Source organism: Eubalaena glacialis, chromosome 2 (assembly GCF_028564815.1).
Source record: "Eubalaena glacialis isolate mEubGla1 chromosome 2, mEubGla1.1.hap2.+ XY, whole genome shotgun sequence".
NCBI lineage: Eukaryota > Metazoa > Chordata > Mammalia > Artiodactyla > Balaenidae > Eubalaena > Eubalaena glacialis.
This window is the reverse complement of record NC_083717.1, coordinates 107,479,409-107,498,218: the sequence shown is the minus strand read 5'-3', so window position 1 is coordinate 107,498,218 and position 18,810 is coordinate 107,479,409. Positions and strand designations below refer to the sequence as shown.

Genomic DNA, 18,810 nt, shown 5'->3' with positions numbered 1-18,810 from the left:
GCTTCCAACTAGCTAGCTATTTTACATTTGGTAGTGTATATATGTCCATGCCACTCTCTCACTTCATCCGAGCTTACCCTTCCCCCTCCCCGTGTCCTCAAGTCCGTTCTCTACGTTTGCGTCTTTATTCTTGTCCTGCCCCTAGGTTCTTCAGAACCCTTTTTTTTTTTTTTATATTCCATATATACGTGTTAGCATTCGGTGTTTGTTTTTCTCTTTCTGACTTACTTCACTCTGTATGACAGACTCTAGGTCCATCTACCTCACTACAAATAACTCAATTTTGTTTCTTTTTATGGCTGAGTAATATTCCATTGTATATATATGCCACATCTTCTTTATCCATTTGTCTGTCGATAGACACTTAGGTTGCTTCCATGTCCTGGCTATTGTACATAGAGCTGCAGTGAACATTGTGGTACAGGCCTCTTTTTGAATTATGGTTTTCTCAGGGTATATGCCCAGTAGTGGGATTGCTGGGTCGTATGGCAGTTCTAGTTTTAGTTTTTTAAGGAACCTCCATACTGTTCTCCATAGTGGCTGTATCAGTTTACATTCCCACCAATAGTGCGAGAGGGTTCCCTTTTCTCCACACCCTCTCCAGCATTTATTTTTTATTTATTTATTTTTTAAAATCAATGATTTTTTTTAAAACATTTTTCTGCTTCTTAGCCATTATTGGAACACACTACATTTTTTTTTAAATTAATTAATTAATTTATTTATTTATTTATTTTTTGGCTGTGTTGGGTCTTCGTTTCTGTGCGAGGGCTTTCTCTAGTTGCGGCAAGCGGGGGCCACTCTTCATCGCGGTGCGCGGGCCTCTCACTATCGTGGCCTCTCTTGTTGCGGAGCACAGGCTCCAGATGCGCACGCTCAGTAGCTGTGGCTCATGGGCCCAGTTGCTCTGTGGCACGTGGGATCTTCCCAGACCAGGGCTCGAACCCATGTCCCCTGCATTAGCAGGCAGATTCTCAACCACTGCGCCACCAGGGAAGCCCCTCTCCAGCATTTATTGTCTGTAGATTTTTTGATGATGACCATTCTGACCGGTGTGAGGTGATACCTCGTTGTAGTTTTGATTTGCATTTCTCTAATGATTAGTGATGTTGAGCATCCTTTCATGTGTTTGTTGGTAATCTGTATATCTTCTTTGGAGAAATGTCTATTTAGGTCTTCTGGCAGGCGGATTCTTAACCACTGCGCCACCAGGGAAGCCCAAGAATGTCTTCTTGGCAGTGTTGTTGTAAAGATTAAATGAGATTGGGACTTCCCTGGCGGTCCAGTGGTTAAGACTCCATGCTTCCACTGCAGGGGGCACAGGTTCGATCCCTGGTCGGGGAACTAAGATCCCACATGCCATGTGGTGTGGCCAAAAAAAAAAAAAAAAAAAGATTAAATGAGATAGTGTAAGTGGCTGGCATGTGAAGGCTCTCAATAAATGGCACCTTCATGATTCATGATAAGGCTGGGCTCATGTGATGGGTCCGACCACTTCAAATCCTTGACAGGGCAGGAGGCCACAGTCTGGGCCTGCAGGAGACCCAGGGCAAACAACCAGTCCCAGGCTCCCTGGAAGGAACAAGACGGTGAGAGGTTGGAGAGGTGTCAGGGCTGGGGAGTGGATACAACACTGGGCTGTCAGTGGTTTGCTCCACCCTCCTCATCCAGCAGCTGTAGGCTTGGTCTGCTAGGGGCTCCTGCCAGGAGTTGGGGGTCAGGGGAAAGGCAGAGAGCTCAGGACAGCTTGTGCAAGTTCAGAGTTTGGGTATTAGTGTAAGACAGCTAGGTACTGGAGCCCTCTGATTGTCCCACCCAGAGTGGGTAGGATATCCTCCTCCTAGTCCCAGGGCCAGGCAAGGACACTCTGGGCAGAAAGAAACCATCAGTGTGGACAGAAAGAACAGCAGCTTCTTAATCAGTCCAGGAGAACAGAGCCCAACCGAAGCGTTGTTCTGATCTCATTTAATTATCGAAACGATTCCTCTTCTTCTGTCCTCCCTAGGGCTGTGTGCCCCAGATTCCCAGGGCCCAGTAATTGCCTCTCTGTTAATAGAAATCATCAGTATTTATTACACCAAGCACTCCAGCTTATTTCGGCTCTCCTTGTAGCAACATTAAGGCGAGTGCTTGGTAGCCTATCACCAAAGTGAGTCTACTTAATGACAAGAGTAAAGGCTCCCAAACTGTTCTCCTTTCTCAGGAGGGCCGAGGGAATCCTGAGCCAGAGCCTAATGAGATAAGCCGCGGGGTCTGCAGCAGGGCCCTGACGTGGCCCTGGGTGAGCAAGAAGTACGGGGCCCAGGAACAAGGGAGTGGAGTCCCAGCAAGATGACTGCTCCCACCTTCTCCCCAGAGGAAGTCTCCTGGGGGCTTCTGCTCCTTAGAGATACACAGCAACAGGAAGTGACCTTAGTTCATATATTCTTGCTCTGCCACTCAGGGCCTTGTACATTGTGGCCTCCTGGAACCTTCATCTTCTTCATCTTCTTGTCTATAAATCAGGAAGAATAATATCCACCTCCCAGTGCTGGCATGAGGATTAAATAAGAAAACAATGTGAAAGGATTCCAGTGGGCCTGCCAGGGAAGGTGTGCCACAAACCTCTCTTCCTTCCCTCCTTCTAGGAGTGGGTGCTGTGGGCATGAAATGATCTGATATATGGGATTGGGCCTTGTGCAGTGCCTGGTATGAAAGCTGGTTCCTTCCTGTAGCCTCTTCACCTCTGCGTCTGTTGGTGGACAGACTCGTCAAAGACAGGCCTGAGCCAGGACTCCCGCAGTCCTAGGGTGCATGTGGATTTGGGCTGGACACCAAGCTGGCTGCCACTGTAGCTTCCAGACCCCCATAGGCAACAGCAGAGAATCCCCACCCTGCTGAACTCAGTTGTCATGCTCAGGTTCACTGTCAGCCCCCCTCTACGGGCCATCAGGTGACAGCCCTGCCCAGGGACCCATCTCTGAAGAGGTGAGCATTCTGTGTGGCCTCAAGGGGACCGGACAGATGTGGGGTTAAATGCAGAGGTGACCTTGACCTGGCATCTTCTGTTGACCATATCTGTCTTTAGGCAGCTACGTCTTTTTTTTTTTTCTTCTAACAAAAGGTCTCACGTATTTACTACTAAACCAAAGCAGTAGTGCAGAAACACGCAAAGAGAAAAATAATTTTCCCAATAAAACACACCCAGCTGGTCAGACGGTAGTGATGTTCTCAAAGTGATATGGTAAGATGCAAGTGACCTTGACACAGCACAAGTGTGTGCCACTTCATATGCGAGGCTCCTTACAGACCCAGCTTGGTTCTTCTCCAATGTCTTCTCTTGGAGTTGTACCTCATTTTATTACCAGTTTTCATTCGAATCCACTGGGGAACGGGATGATTCTGCTTTTGTTTCTTGGCCAGGAATTGCTTGATCCTGAAAGTCTTGTGAAAAGACAAGACTTGTGAGCCTTGTGAGAAGACATGGAGCAAATCCAGCCACGCATAGGATGGCGGAGAAGAGAAGAAGGCAGCTGTTGTCTTTTCAGGTCCTGAAGTGACTCAGCAGTTCAGGGAGCACAGGTGTGGAGTATCTGCTGAGAACTTTCACACGGATGAGGAAACCGAGGCTCAGGGAAGTCTCTGAAGGCCCCGGTAGGGAGGAGACCAGCCCCGGAGGCAAGGCCAGCTGACTCCAAAGCTCTCTTCAGTCCTCTGCAGCCCCCTGCTGATAGTATCTGAGGAATTTATGCAAGTTAAACTACATCGGTTGTACAGAAGGCATTATTCAGGAAGCTTTGCTAATTCATTTGTAAATATCCATATGTCTTTTTTTTTTTTTGGTATAAAATGGCATGAGTGTGTTTTCTGACAGTGCTGGCCCCCAAGAACACAGGGGTTATCTTCAGTAGGCTGTGCTGGTAGATAGGGAACTGTGGAGCTGGGAGGGTGGCCAGGTTTCTGAGTGCCAGAATGTTCTCAAAGTTCATATTTGAAGTTTCGGCATTAAATCCTATGCAACAAAAAAATCACCATCTCCTCACCAAGGGGCCAAGGGAAACGCAACTCTGCCTCCACATCACTGGGTTCCTCGGTTTCTATTCTATTAATTTTTGTTGGAAACTTACGGTGCCCCTCACTTATTAGGAAGAAGAGGTCAGTGTTTGAGAATCAGTGTTACTTGTGATACTGGGGTCTCTCCAGTAGTGGAAAGAGAGAGGCAAAGATTTGGAGAAACAGAGGCAGAGACCAGAAGTGTCAGAGCAGCTGGCATGAGGAGATGAAGTGCAGGGACCCGGCCACAGAGAGACAGGAAGAGGCTGCGGGTCTCCACTGCTTTCCACAGTCTCGAGTGGCTGCCCGAGCTGTCTCTGAAATGCCAGACTCACGTGAGTAATCACAGAGGTTCCTCTCTGGGCAGAGCCTCCCTGGCCGGTTCCTGTCCCGCCCTCACGCACGCATAATGGAATTAAACGTGACTCCACTGCAGTTCCACGCAGTGACTTAGGCCGCTGCAGTCAATAAAAACCCACTCTTGGAAAGAAACTAGATTACGGGTCAGGGAAGGGTGGGCAGTGGGCTGAGCTGCCTCTGATCATTCCCTGTGGGGGGCCTCCCCCATTCCTCCTCTCTTCACTTCCACCAAATTATCCACTGCTGCCAAAGTGGGGCCCCGGTTTCCAATTTGTTATTTAGATGGACTTTGCCTCAGACCCTCTGACATCGATGGGCACCACAAGATTATGCAGCGTGGAATCCAGAGGAGTTTTCACAATGAGACATTTTCTCTGGCGTCTGTCACTAAAAAAGCCAAACATCCCAATATTGAAGGGGCGGGTGGCACAGGCACGTGGTCCCTCCCTGCCTGTCACCCTCTAGAGCAGCGGTCCCCAACCTTTTTGGCACCAGGGACCAGTTTCGTGGACGGCAATTTTTCCATGGACGGGGGCGGGGGGAGATGGTTCAGGCCATAATGCGAGCGATGGGGAGCGGCAGATGAAGCTTCGCTGGCTTGCCCGCCTGCCGCTCACCTCCTGCTGCGCGGCCCTAACAGGCCACGGACCGGGGACCCCTGCCTAGAGGGGGCAAGGTCAGCGCAGTCTCCGGCCATGGGGGCGGGTCTCACCTTACACGGGTGAGGGTCCACTCCGTATGTCTCCAACGTCTGTGCTTTTCTTAAAAAGTTCAGCTCTGATGTTGCTGGTGTTTGGCCACTGGAATAAAGAAAATGAGATGATTTCAGGATTTCCTGCTCCCATAGGTTCCCCTGAGGTAAATTCAATTAGGAAGTGCTCAGGGTGTCTCACACTCCGATTTTTCCATAGAGTGTGCTCCCTGCTCCGTCCTAGGACCGACTTCAGAGACTCTTATCTAGGGTCAAAACCTTGGAAGTCTTCAGAGTGAGGCAGGCTACATAATGAATGACATGGGCTGAGTGTAACACAATAGGGAGTGGTGGGGACTAGGGCAAACTGGGAGTGCCACCCCGTCTAATGAGGGCAGCTGCTCCTCAGCTCCAAGACTACAGTCTTGGAATGCAGTCTTGGATTGTAGTCACACCAGCACTGCTAGGTGTGATTTTTAAAGAGAATTCACAGATACCGATTTTTATGTGGCATTTCAGTTTTAAGTAATATGGGGGCAGAAAAAAAATACATCTGTAGGCTGGCTGCAGGCCATCTGATCTAGACTGAAACACAAAGAAGGGACCTGTATATCTTGCTGCCTAACCCTCTTCCTTTACCAAATGGGAACACAGGAATGGAGGGTAAAAAGATGCAACAGAAGACAGTGCTGAGCTCCCCAGACTCCACAATAGCTCTGTCTGCCCACAGGGTGATGACTGTGAAAAGGAAACAAGCAGAAAAAAGGAAGAAACCAGTGCTGGCACCAAGCCGTCTGAAGAAGGGGCCTTCAGCATCATTCCCCTCCTGGCTGCCTCTTTAGCAGGGGCGTGGATGAGCTCCACACAGAACCAGTGCAGGATCACCACAGGCTCTCTCAGGGTCCAGTGCCCTGGGAAGCTGACATCCTTCTACAGATGTAGGATTGGCTTCAGTGTGAGGAGGTGTGGGCAGTTTGTCAAGTCAACAACTGACGGCTGGTGGGCAGGACTGAAACTAAGTTCATCATTTGCCTCAAGTAATATGGCAGGGCAGGAAGACAAGCCAGACTGAGGGAGAAGCGGACCAGATTCCCTCTAGTGTCTTTCTGGAGAGGCATCAATCAATCAGCACCTCAGCAGCTTCTGTGCTGCCCCGTATAAAATACATCATAAACTATAGTGCAGTCTGGGCCCTCAAGGAACGCATGTTAGAGTTGGAGAAAGGAAACACAGACATATTTTTACATTATGAAGATGAGGCTGAGCCTGTGTAAGTAGTACCTGTGTAAGAAGGCATTTTGTAGAATGCAGATGTCTACACCCACCAGCGCACCTGAGACACAGGGAAGGTGTTTGGAAAATGCTGGCGCAGCAGGCAAAGGACCGGGCACCAGAGGCAGCTGAGCGCCGCTACCCCTTCCAGGGAGCCTCCTTATTCCCTGTGTGGAGACTGGAAGGCTCCGTGGGCTGCATTCACCCTCAACCCTGTGGGGCCCTCAAAGTGGGCATCATTTCCTGGGGGATCCCCTGACTTCTATGAGGTTTCTGGAGGACTGCCCCCACTGCTCTGACATCTCCTAAAACCCTCCTGGCAGGGCCTCCCGGCAGTCTCAGCACACCCTTGATCTCTCCTTTGAATGAGCCAGGAGCCCTCACACATGTGTTTATTCTGACCTGTACCACAAGGGGCCACTATTCCCTAAGAGTGATGGGAGGAGCTGGGGCAGCACCTGCACAGGGAGAGGGGTGGGAGGCAGCTAGGATTCCACCTCTGGCAGGTGTCTCCATTCCTCTGGAGGGGGGAACCAGTCCAACCATACACAGTGGGCAGGAGGTCTGTTTATAAGGCTAAAGAGGCTTTGGGGACATATTTGTTGGTAAAATCTTTGAGTGAAGGTGAAGATTTTTTGTTTTGGGGGGGCATCAGGTAGGAACTAGTTTAAGGTTAATGTTATTAGAAATATCTTTTTCCCACCCCTTGGACATTGTCCTTCCCCAGAAAGGTAGTTACACAAACATTTGAAAAGATGTTTTAAAAAATTACACTGTATTAATATGATGGCAGGTTTTATTTTACAATGCTGTATTGTATATAAATTTTTTCTTCATAGTATCAGTTTGGGGAATCTATGCTCCAGTGTGCCATACAAAGTAGAGCCTAAACACCCTTTTGTTGCTTTTTAAAAAACCAGCCTTTGCAGAAAACACTATTTCATATGGGTGAGAGGATGCATTGATGCTATTTTATGGGATGTGGCACATTCTGGGTGACCTAGGAGAATCTGAGGACAAGCCTCCTGCTTCCAGCTGCTTCTCCCCTCCTTCTCTCAGTGCAGGGGTGTGGGGTTGAGGGAGCAGTGCTGAAGACACACCCCTGAACGAGGTGCTCTCAAGGCACCCACACCAGCTATGAATCAAGCCAGCCCTGTGCGGTCCCATCCACTGATCCAGAAGCCACCTGTCACTGTCACAGACCGAGGTCGGAGGCTTGCCCATTTTTCACATCCCCACTTAACCCCTCCCTCTCTTCTCTCTTCTGCTGTTTATGTTTTCCTTTTCCTTTTCCCCAGTTCATGCTTCTTCCCTCTGTCTCCTCATTTATCTTAGTGAAGCAAATACCTTTCAGAGGCCAATCCTTCTCCATTTTCCTTACAATATAGCTTCTCTCTTGCCTTTAAGCCTCAGCCTACACCACTGTTCTTGGAGAGGGAGCCTTGAGGTTGTACTGTCAGTGGATCACTGAAAATGGTACATCCTAGAGTCAGGAAGGCTGGGTCTGCAGGAGCAGAGGATGCAGTGCAGAGGCTGTGTGCTCAGGCTGTGAGGGAGACAGTGGCCTGGCCTGAACCGAGTGTCACGCACCTGAGTTCTGTTTTGTGAATCTCAGCAATCTTCCTTTCCAGCTTCTCTGAATGTTTAGGGAAAAACTGGAACTTGGAGCTGTAGCCTTCAGGGTGTTTTCCTGGGTCATAATCCCCAATCTCCGCTTGCAAAAGGAAAGTAGAGGAAAACAATTGTGGAGATAGGTAAATCATCACTGGCAAAGCAACAAGAGATTAACACAGAGAGCAAAAGCCAAAGTCTGTGCCAGATTTGCAAAGAACAGTGGATCCTGAGCACTGGCTGTGAGTCGGGCAGAGGGCGTGTTCCTCAGGAGCAGGCCCACCTTTGTTTTCCCAGGTGTGCACACTGAGTTGATATCAAGGCCAAGTAGAGAAGGTACAGCTGACCCTGCGTTCTGAGGTCACCACATGTAAATTTGCACTAAAAGAGCAGAAGCCTGCACCATGGCCCACAGGCTCCCAGAAGAGAGCCTGGGAGCAATGCTCTTGGTGGCAGCACAGGAAACTGTGAGCTTGATCAGAAAGACAGAAGCTTTTGGGCCTGAGCCACATCCAAAGTCTAAATCTCGTTTTGAGGATTTTAGCAGGGACACAGTAAAATGATGAATGAGCCATGACCCAAACTCAGAACTCAACTCTCAGTCCAAACCAAATCAAATCAAAGCAAGTGAATACATTTGAATAAATATTCACTGAGGGCTGACCAGGTGCCAGGCCCCCTGGAGAGGGCTGCAGAGTGGGAAGACTGGCTGTAAGCAGAAAGTACCGCTGAGTTCAGGAGCACCAGGTCCTAAGGCTGACTTCTCAGTTCCCAGCAGGGGGTGGGGCTTTCTCGTCCTGCAGATTCACAGAGAGAGTCCATCCCCAAAGCTGCTGAGATCTCAGATCTGGGGTGGCCAGTGGGCCCACGCTACTCCCCACAATGTGTTCCCAGGTCAGAATCCAGCCTTCTCCACATGCAGCATTCCACAGGGAACACTGTGTGTGTCAGGAGGATGTTAAGAAGTTCAGCTGCTTTGTTGTTGTCTTTTCTCCTCCCCTAGTGAGAACCACAACCAGTGCAGGTGAGAAGTCTTGAGCGGGGAGTAAATATTAAGAGGAAAATGTGCCCTTTTTTCACAACTGAATATTGTTCTGTGGCACAGGTCTCCTCATCGTGCCTTCCAAACTACTCGGGAATTTCTATCATTTAGCAAGAGACTTTAAAGGCTTCCCTGGGCTTAAAGTCTGAAGTGATCTTGAGCCATGGAGTCATTTATTATGATTTTACTTAGAAAGCTCCAAATGGGAAACATCAATGTTGGATATCAATGACTTCTTTAAATTAAAAAAAAAAAAAAAGAAAATTTCAATATGGTTGTCAGGGTAAAACTAGAGTTTAAAATTTCACTTAGATGGAACCAGGTTTTCCTTTAAAAATGAAAGGAGTATCTTTGGGTACCTTAAAGTTGGCAAGTACCTTCTAGACTTCCGGCTTAGGAGGTTTTTTAAAACAGGAGTCTCAGAAGTCAAAGTTGCAATAGGCTGACTTTTACATTCTTAACGCAGCTGTGATATTTTTTTTTGCTGGAAGAACTTTAGTTTCTTATTGGCAAGCATTTTTTTAGGTTCTGTTCACAAAGTAGCTTCCTGGAGTTCACAGATTTCTGATTATGAATTCAGATTCTTTGATAGAAACGTCATGATTTTAGTGCTATGGTCCAAAATAACCCAGTGACAGCTTCAGGCCAAAGGACTAAGAGAAGTCTACGAACTTAGAAGACTTAGAAGTCACCTGCATTTCATGAAAGGAGAAAGGATCACATACGAAGAGTACATACCTTTCCCACTGTTTTGCAAAAACCGCCGGTCTGGGTATTGGCTGAGTACAACCCCAACTCTGCCTTCTTTGCATGTTAGAAAATGGGTTTGTTACTTGGAAACATTTTTAACTTAGAGCACTCTGAATGGAAAGGTCTCTGAAACAGATACCAGAATTCCAAGGTGCTTCACATCTCTGAGATTTGAATAAAAAGACAGGAAAAAGCTGATTCGGATTACTCTCCAGAGTCTCGATAACTTTATCAACCAAGGGTGCAAGGAAACCCCCCCCGCCCCCCCCCCCCCCGAACAGAGTCTGAAGGGGCTGCCAGAAAGACTTTAGGTACAAACAATTTAAGGTTGCGTGGTCAGAGCTTCCTGGGTCTAGGGAGTCCAGGCAAAGTCCTTTAACTCCGGCTCTGTTTCAAGTTAGACACTGTTTATATCCAAGAAGTAGTCATCTGTGGTAACTGAAATAATGTAATCAGTACTTAGCATGAAAAGCAAATTTATCCTGTCAAAAGTCATTACCTTGAAGGATATAAGCTGCTAACAAGGCAGCATCTGATGTTTTACAGAGGAGGCGGCCGTGGTACAGATCCCTTTTGATCTGCAGGAAGACTAAATACCTGGAGAGAAAACAGAAAATGAACTATAAAGTATTTCTTTGATTGCTTTAAAGACATAAATATGTAATATAAGCCTATCAAAATCTCTGTCAGGACACTTTTACTACATTAAAACAAAAACCTCAAAACATACCACAGAACAAATAACATTTTTCATTTCCCTGAAGACTCTTTCAGGCATTTTGCCCTGAACTGATTTTGAAGTTCAATTCAAAACAACCTGTCAATTTTCTTCTGTAGCTCAAAACAGAAATGGCACCTCCTGGTTAAAAGCATCGTCCCCCAGTGCTGGGATTTGGAAGGAGCTGGCCCCGCTGAATTCAGTGCCGAGAAAGAAACCTGTGTCATAAGAGAGGGGCTGATGGGGCCTCTCTCCGCCTTGGACTCTCGCTGACGTTGCCTCTTAAGAAGCAGAGAGGTGGTGAAGTAACTAGCCCTGGGGAGAGTTCTGCCTCGGCTTGCCAAGTCAATCTGTCCATATGTGGGACGGCCCTCATTATGGGCAGAGGTCAACCAGACCTCTCAGAATTTGAATAAGGTGTAAGAAGAGGCACCGGTGAAGGAAATGCAGAAACTTGTGGCTAATATTTCTTCAACCATAGGAAGCTCTCACCTCAGGTGGAAGCAGGCTATCAAGAACAGCTAATAGTAGCTGATGTGTATTGAGCACTTACTATTTCCCAGTCCAGGACTTACACACTTGACATCAGCATCTCATCTAATTTCTGCATACCATTTTGAGATATATATTGTTATTATCTCCCTTTTTTAAGATAAACAGGCTTAAGTGATTTTCTCATGGGCACATAACTGGTAAGTGGTAGAGCCAGGATTCAAATTCAGGACTGAGGTTGGCTCTTCACCACTGTGTTATTCTACCCTCTTTGCACTCTAACTGCTTTGTAGTTTCACAGGTAATTGGGTGGACTCGGTTGCCATGGAATGGAACTGTTGACGTTCCATCCTGAAAGGTCTTTACAAGGAGTGGGGTCTCTGATGTTCATATCCTCACAGGTGCCCTGAGAAGAGCAGAGGCCAGGGATATCACACCCTGAAGCGAGTCACCTACCACAGTGGCTCCTCGGCAGGGGGCATTTGTGGTGGTTTAAAAATATGTCCAGGGGCTTCCCTGGTGGCGCAGTGGTTGAGAATCTGCCTGCCAATGCAGGGGACACCGGTTCGAGCCCTGGTCTGGGAAGATCCCACATGCCGCGGAGCAACTGGGCCCGTGAGCCACGACTACTGAGCCTGCGCGTCTGGAGCCTGTGCTCCGCAACGAGAGAGGCCGCGATAGTGAGAGGCCCGCGCACCGCAATGAAGAGTGGCCCCCGCTCGCCGCAACTAGAGAAAGCCCTCGCACAGGAATGAAGACCCAACACAGCCACAAAAATAAAATAAATAAATAACTAATGTAAAAACAAACAAACAAACAAACAAAATATGTCCACAGGGAATTCCCTGGCGGTCCAGTGGTTAGGACTCTGCACTTTCACTGCTGAGGTCGTGGGTTCAATCCCTGGCTGGGGAACTAAGATCCCACAAGCTGCGTGGCATGGTTAAAAAAAAAAAAAAAAAAGTTCACAAATTCCTTGATACTCCTCATTTCCAGAGGTAGAGCTTAATTCACTCCATTTGAAATGTGGGTTAGACCCAGTGGCTTGCTTCTAACAAGCAGAATAAAGCAGGAGTGGTAGTTAGTGTCTGACATCTGAGACTAGGTCATAGTGTCCCTGCAGCTTCCTCCTTGTCCTCTCCTTCTCTTGGATCACTCACTCTGCTCGAGGACACTTAAGCAGCCCCATAGAAAGGTCCACGTGGTGAGGAACTGAGGTGTTTTGCCAACAGCTAGCAAGGAACTGAAGCTTTCTGCCAACAGCCTTGTGAGTACACCATCTTGGGAGTGAATCCTCCGGTCAAACCTTCAGATGACCACAGGCCCAGCCAACCTCTTGGCTGCAACCCCAGGAGAGACCCTGAGCCAGAAGCACCCAGCTAAGCCGCTCCTAAATTCCTGACCCACAGACACTCAGAGATGAGAAATACTTTTATTTTAACTGAAGTTTTGTGGCATTTTGTTAAACAGCCATAGATAACTTCAGCATCCTCACAGGAGTAATGTGAATATGGTAAAATTCCCTTAAATTCCATCAGTTTGAACCAAAAAGAAATTGGGCACTCCCTGGACAACTAGAGGTGTTTCTATTGCTTCTGCTTTCAGGCTGAAGAATAAAACAGAGGATTCCATGCCCACTTGATCATGTGAAAATGCTCAAAAGAAAGAGGACCAGTGACAGCACAACTTCTGGGGTGAGGCGGGGCACCAGCACGTGACTCTGAGAGCTCGGGGCTTGGTGATTCAAGTCATTAAACAGAAACGAAGGAGCGATCAAACCTTCTTTTCTCCTAAAGCTTTGCTATTCAAGGTGTGGCCCACATAACAGGGGTATCAGCAGCATCTGGGAGCTTGTTGGAAATGGAGAATTAGGCCCATCTGAGACCTACTGAATTATTTTAACAAGATCCCCAGGTGATCTGTACATAGATTAAAATTTATGAAGCACTGTCCTAAGAAAATTCGCAAGCATCCTTCTAACCACATCAGGATGGACTGCCCTCCTCAAACCAAAGGGAAGGTGACTACTGTGGTCCGGAAGTTAATAAGAACTCCCCTTCTCCCAACCACTCTCACTCGGCCCCAAGGAAAACTGAAGGAAAAAGACATCGTTCAATGAGTAGTAATTTTTTAAGATGGATCTACCAGATCAAGCTTGTCTTCACCCTGCTTCCCACGATGAAATGCCACAGGTGTGTGGAAGGAAGGGGGCAGCGCTTCTCTGCCTCTCACTGCTTCAACTCCCACCTTCCACCGGCTTTGGCAGGATGTAGCAGCAAGCCTTTGGCCTCTTACTTACAGATCACTCCTGGGGCCTGAGTTCATGCATCACTCCTCCCACACCTCTCTGCTTGTCTGTGTCCAAAATTCAGGGACTGCACGTACTGGACTGAAGGAGATATTTCAAAGGCTCTGGATAGTGATCCTTAATGTGGTGGTGAGGAGAACACCTTGCCCTGGGGGGGAGCATGTGAGAGTTTGTGTATGGGTGCTGCTGGGTTTGAAAAGGCTCCTCTAGAGCTTCTGATTTGCCCTCCAAGGGGGGCACGCTCCTCCTCACGGTGAGAACCACGATAGGTGCATGACAGGTGCCTCAGGTGAGGTGGAAAGGAAACAAGGCTTTCCGCTGCTGGGCGGGGTTCCTTCAGACTTCAGAAGGTAGAACAGCTACAGGGAGGTCAAGGGTAAGGCCGTGGGAACACTGTCAAGCAATGGTGCAGCAACTGGAGGGGGAGGGGATGGAGGGGCAAGTCAACATCCTAAAGAAACACACCACAGTCTGCAGAGGACGAGATGAGCTCATGAAAGAATCAACCGACAGCTTCAAGGGAGAGAGTTACACTAGGGGTCCCCCCCTCCCTTTTCTCCCACAGCTGCTTCCATCAAGCTTTGTGTTTTGTTCATTTAAGGAGGTAACCAATGACTCAGTGTTGTTGGTCATGAAAATACATCCCACATGACTCATAGCATCCTTAGACCTATTCCCAAGAGGCCCTGGCGTGTTCTCCCCTGCGACATAAGGGCCTAAGGAAGACTATCTTGTTGCCTGAGGCATTGTCACCAGGGCCACTGTGTTGCCGGGCAAGGGATCAGCCTGCTAGGCTGATAATGAGCAGCTCATAATGAGCAGGCTGGCTGGGCTACCCAGTCTCAGACCCTCATAGTAGGAGTTACAGAGCCTAACTCCCGCATTTTATAGCTAAGGAAACAGAACCCGCATGGTAATTCAGTGAGCTATGGTTAGGGAGAAAAGGGTCCTAAATGAAGTCAGGGGAACTCTTTGTCATCAGAGGGAAATTCTCCCTGGAATGAAAAAAAATCAGCTTTAGACCAGATTTAAGACAAAAAGCTTGCTCTTTAGGACACTTTTTTGGTTAAACTTTGCCCATCTCCTTCTGGCTTCAAAGAGGTTTTACCTCACCTCCATTTTTGTTTAAATGCCAGGTTGTCCTAAATTGATGGAGGACCATCCAAAGGCAGAATGTGTGAGAGCCTAAAAGACGACCAAGGAGGGCTTCCCTGGTGGCGCAGTGGTTGAGAATCCACCCGCCAGTGCAGGGGACACAGGTTCGAGCCCTGGTCCGGGAAGATTCCACATGCCACGGAGCAACTAAGCTGGTGCGCCACAACTACTGAGCCTGCGCTCTGGAGCCCGTGCTCCACAACAAGAGAAGCCACTGCAATGAGAAGCCCGCGCGCCACAATGAAGAGTAGCCCCCGCTCGCTGTAAAGCCCACGCATGGCAACAGAGACCCAATGCAGCCAAAAAAAAAAACATTCTTCAGAGTTTAAAAAAAAAAAAAGATGACCAAGAAAAACCTATGTATTTCTGGAACATGTACATCCAAGGAACTGGCTTTGGCATTCTGATTTCTGATATCAGAGGGTGGGGATGAATCCAGAGATATTTCCACAATTAAAGGTTCTGAACTCTGGAAAGCACTGGAAGCTCCTGAAGAGTTTCTTCCAGAAGACCCTTTGGCCCTGTCTTCCCTTCATTAGATTCTTTGCCCCTGGTTTCCTCTATTTTCTGCCATCCCTTTTCCTAACTATGATCATGTTTAGTATGTCTTCCTCCCCCATACTAGACTGCGGGCTCTTGGAGTTAGAGATTATGTTTTGTCACTTTTAATATTCTTCTAGAGAGCCTATACATCCTGTGCCTATTCACCCTCCCTCCCACCCATCCACCCACTCATTCATCCATCCATCCATCCATTTATCCATCCAACCACCAACCCATCCATCCATTCAGCCATCCATCCATCTGTTCATCCAACCTTCCATCCATCTATCCATCTAGTTCTGAGCACACACATGTGCCAGGCACAGCCACAGGTGCTGGGAATACAGCAGAGAACAAAGCAGAGTTCCTACTCTTATGGAGCTTACATTCCAGTGGAGAGAGACACAATATAGCGGTGATTTACTGAGTGCATGCTGTGTGCCACACACTGTACTGTTCAACACGCACTTTTTCAGCAATTCTATGAGGTGACTACTGTTTTCATCCCTGTCTCATAGATGAGGAAAGGGACTGACCAGAGATATTGTTGCTTGCCTTGTCACATATCTAGTGAAAGAATGACCTGGGATTTGAACTCAGATCTTTTTGATTCCTTCTCCCAGGATTGGCACACTAAACCTGCCACCAGAGTCCCCAGTGAGATAAAATAACATTTTATTGGAACACAGCCATGCTCATTCATGTATGTACTGTCTGTGGCTGCTTTCGCATTACAATGGCAGAACAGATTAGTTGCGACAGAGACCATATGGCCCACAAAGCCTAAAATACTTACTATCTGGTCTTTTACAGAAAAAGTTTGCCAACCCATCTTAGCCTAAGCTAGGCTCAAGTGATGTTCACTGATGGAATACACTACCTATAAACTCTATTAACTTTAAAAAAAAAAAATGACCTGAAAAGTCTATTAACATTTTTTGAGCACCTGCTCAAACATGTGTCAGGCAGTTTGCTTCCTTGGAAGGTGGGGCCCCATGTGCACTCAGTTTCCTTCTATCACTTGATCCTTCAACGAGTTCGAACACCTGCAGCCCTTGTTAAAAGCTAAATCTGGTGCCTAATCCCCATTTTCTCTGCCTTGTCTCTAGCTCAGACAAGAAAATCTATTTATTTATTTAAAAAATGACAAAAGAGATTAATCAGGACTTGGCAACTAAATTTATCATCTGGGAAGAGTCCAAGAGATAAATTGAAGCACAGTTCTTCTTCATCCCCTCCTCTCAGCCTGGCTTTATGGGAGTAGCTGAGACGGCAGCGAAATTTAGGACTGATATTGGCAGGAAAAAACACACTGACAGCTAAATTAGTTTGGCAGGAAGGTGGGGTGGAGAGCTCTAAGCCAGTAATGAATTATGGGTATTGAATGAGGCTGGGGCAGGTACCCACTCTTTTAAGAGCATCAGGGATGTGGATAAGGAGAAAGATGCAGCGAAGCCCGGGGCCTCCACAGAACGCCTCAGGGAGGGGGAGGCACAAAGACTCCAAATCAGGCCCAGGCACCCTGAGGTCCACACACCTGACAACGCTTGGAAAATGCACCCTAGGGAAGGAAGGCTGGTGAGGCAGAGAGCAAGGGGAAAATAGTCGAGGATGGTGGGCACAGTTGCATGCGGAAGGGGCAGGAGCTCACATGCTTGCCAGTGTCTTTGAAGTTTGCTGACTTGGAGAGATGCCTGGCCATGGCTTTCCCAGTCCTCACAAGTTAGCTGCTTAAGTGTTAGGACTCTAGCTAGGACAGAAAAGGAGTGGGGATTATCACATAAACAAGGGAGAAAAGCCAGAACCAACTGTACTTGTGCCCTATGCAGAGCCCCTGAGGCCCACGGACCATGTAATCGACCTGGCAGTAAACAGTGAGCCTTTGCTCAGTGCCAGGCTCCCTGGGGGTGTATTAAGAAGTACAAGACCCCGTGTAGTGGTTAATCCTCCCAACAAAGCTGGGAGGTACTATTACTATCCTCATAAGGATAGTAATAAGGGATCTGAAGGTCAGAGAAGTTAAATATTTTATGTCCAAGGCCACATAGCCAAGAAGTAACAGAAACAGGATCTCAGCCTCCTGGTCTATGCTGCTTCTTGGGTAGGAGGGTCTGTACATTAGTATCATGTAGTGACATTTGTTTTAGAAAATTGTATTGTTAAGACCTCCTCCTGGGACTTCCCTGGCGGTCCAGTGGTTTAGACTTTGCCTTCCAATGCAGGGGGTGTGGGTTTGATCCCTGGTCAGGGAGCTAAGATCCCACATGCCTCACAGCCAAAAAACCAACACATAAAACAGAAGCAATACTGTAACAAAATTAGTAAAGACTTTAAAAATGATTCACACATCAAAAAAATCTTAAAAAAAAAAAAAAGACCTCCTCCTAAGGGCCAAGAGAACTATATATTTTTGTCCTTTAATCAAATCAGAAAGCCGTGTGTCTGTCGTGCTCTCACTGGCAGCCCTCTGAGCTGTTAGACCAAATCCTCTCATCCTCACTGTTGGTCCAGTGAGGTGGAGAAAAGGTGATCCTGATGCGAGGTGTTAGGAGGCTAGGTGCTAGGCTCTCAACAAAGATGTGTTAAATCTGCCCTGACATGTGGATAGGGGTGTGGACTTCTGGGTCTGCCCTGGCACCATCACCTCTTTCGGGAGAGAAAGGCGGGGAGGGAGGGAGGAAAGGAAAGGGGGGAGGGGGAGGGAAACGGGGAAGGAGGGGCAGGTACAGAACTGTGGCAAGCACTCTGGAAGTCATGAGCAGGGCAGGCTAGTGCTTTACCAAAACTCCTCTCCGTTTAAGTTGTTAAACACAGTGGTTCTACCCTCACTCTCCTGCCTAAAGCTACAGGATTGCTCATTAATATGGATGAGCTTGGTTTTCATAGGCAAAGTAGGGGCCACATCCACTTCCACATGGATGAGCAGAGCCTGCAGTTTCCATGTGCCCAGTAAGGAGCACGAGACTTGGTTGTAACTACACACTTCACTGTCCTCAGTGCTTTAAAGTGGGTGGTGGGTGCGCTCAGAGCACCTGGAGGAAACAACCTTCCTGATCCTTTTGATTCCTTCGCAAGATTCCCCTCAGCCTCCACTGGGGCTCATGTGGAGTTCGGGATCTAGAAATAGATCTCGAGGCCTTAGAGTACAAGCAGTCTCTACACTGGCAATGGCCTCGTCCCAATCTTTGCCGTCTCTAAGGCTTTAGGGAGTGGGGGCAGAGCTGGCAGAGCTGTCTCTTCCTCGGCTCTAGGATTCCCTGGCATCATCTCTTCACCTAGGGCTCCACCCTTTACAAGGTAACATCAAGGTTTTGCTAATGTCCAAATTACATCTTTCTAATATAAAAATTAAGGATCCCAGTTCAGAGAGTTCTAAATCTCTGAGGTCAGACTTCTAGAGTGAATTTGGCTTAGATACACAAAACCCTTGGGGGAGCTCTGAAGCTCCAATTCACTGACCCTCTTGTAGGATGGTGTGGGCACAGAGGTTCTTTCTCATCCCCAAGCGGTGCTGGATGAGACAGGATTCATTCCATGTAGCTGCCTGCCACAGAACACGATCCCCACAGTGAAGAGTTTATCACGGGCCTGATGCATCAGCACACGGGAGGTCACCCACTTGGATTTAAAATCTTCAGTGTTTCCCAGCTTGTTTTTCAGTGTCCTGCTTTGCCATTTCCCAAGTACATTAGGCTGCTGGAGTCTATTTCAAGCCCCCAAATAAGCAGCAACACGGCCGTCTCCAAAAACATCCATGGTGGCCACATCATTGGTAAAAGAAAAAGTGCTTTTGATTAATTCATTACTCCAGACCCCTTTGCAGATGACCAGTTTAA

The 18,810-nt window shown here is 47.7% G+C and overlaps 2 protein-coding genes across 5 annotated transcripts in view; both read right to left on the bottom strand.

Moving 5' to 3' along the window:
- The window catches only part of FRMD5 (FERM domain containing 5), a 350,784-nt gene that overhangs the window by 22,428 nt on the left and 309,546 nt on the right, over positions 1–18,810 (bottom strand). For all 4 annotated transcript variants that reach the window (XM_061182209.1, XM_061182207.1, XM_061182210.1 and 1 more), the window contains exons 5-7: positions 10,258–10,355; positions 7,946–8,069; positions 5,105–5,192 (exon numbers count right to left, since the gene is read on the bottom strand). In XM_061182209.1, the coding sequence (XP_061038192.1) occupies positions 5,105–5,192; positions 7,946–8,069; positions 10,258–10,355 (310 nt within the window). The remainder of the gene's footprint in view (positions 1–5,104; positions 5,193–7,945; positions 8,070–10,257; positions 10,356–18,810) is intronic.
- Positions 3,281–5,089, bottom strand: LOC133085758 (large ribosomal subunit protein eL39-like). Its single transcript, XM_061182946.1, has 2 exons — positions 5,035–5,089; positions 3,281–3,449 (listed from the first exon to the last, which is right to left on the bottom strand). The coding sequence occupies exons 1-2, from the start codon at positions 5,087–5,089 to the stop codon at positions 3,283–3,285; spliced, it is 222 nt and encodes a 73-aa protein (XP_061038929.1). The 3' UTR covers positions 3,281–3,282.

Excerpts from the sequence above, each read along its gene's own strand:
- LOC133085758 (XM_061182946.1), bottom strand. The coding sequence starts at position 5,089 with ATGGCCGGAGACTGCGCTGACCTTGCCCCCTCTAGGCAGGGGTCCCCG. Across the intron at positions 3,450-5,034 it reads GCAGGGGTCCCCGGTCCGTG|GCTCACAAGTCTTGTCTTTT; the intron begins GCCTGTTAGGGC and ends TCTTCTCACAAG.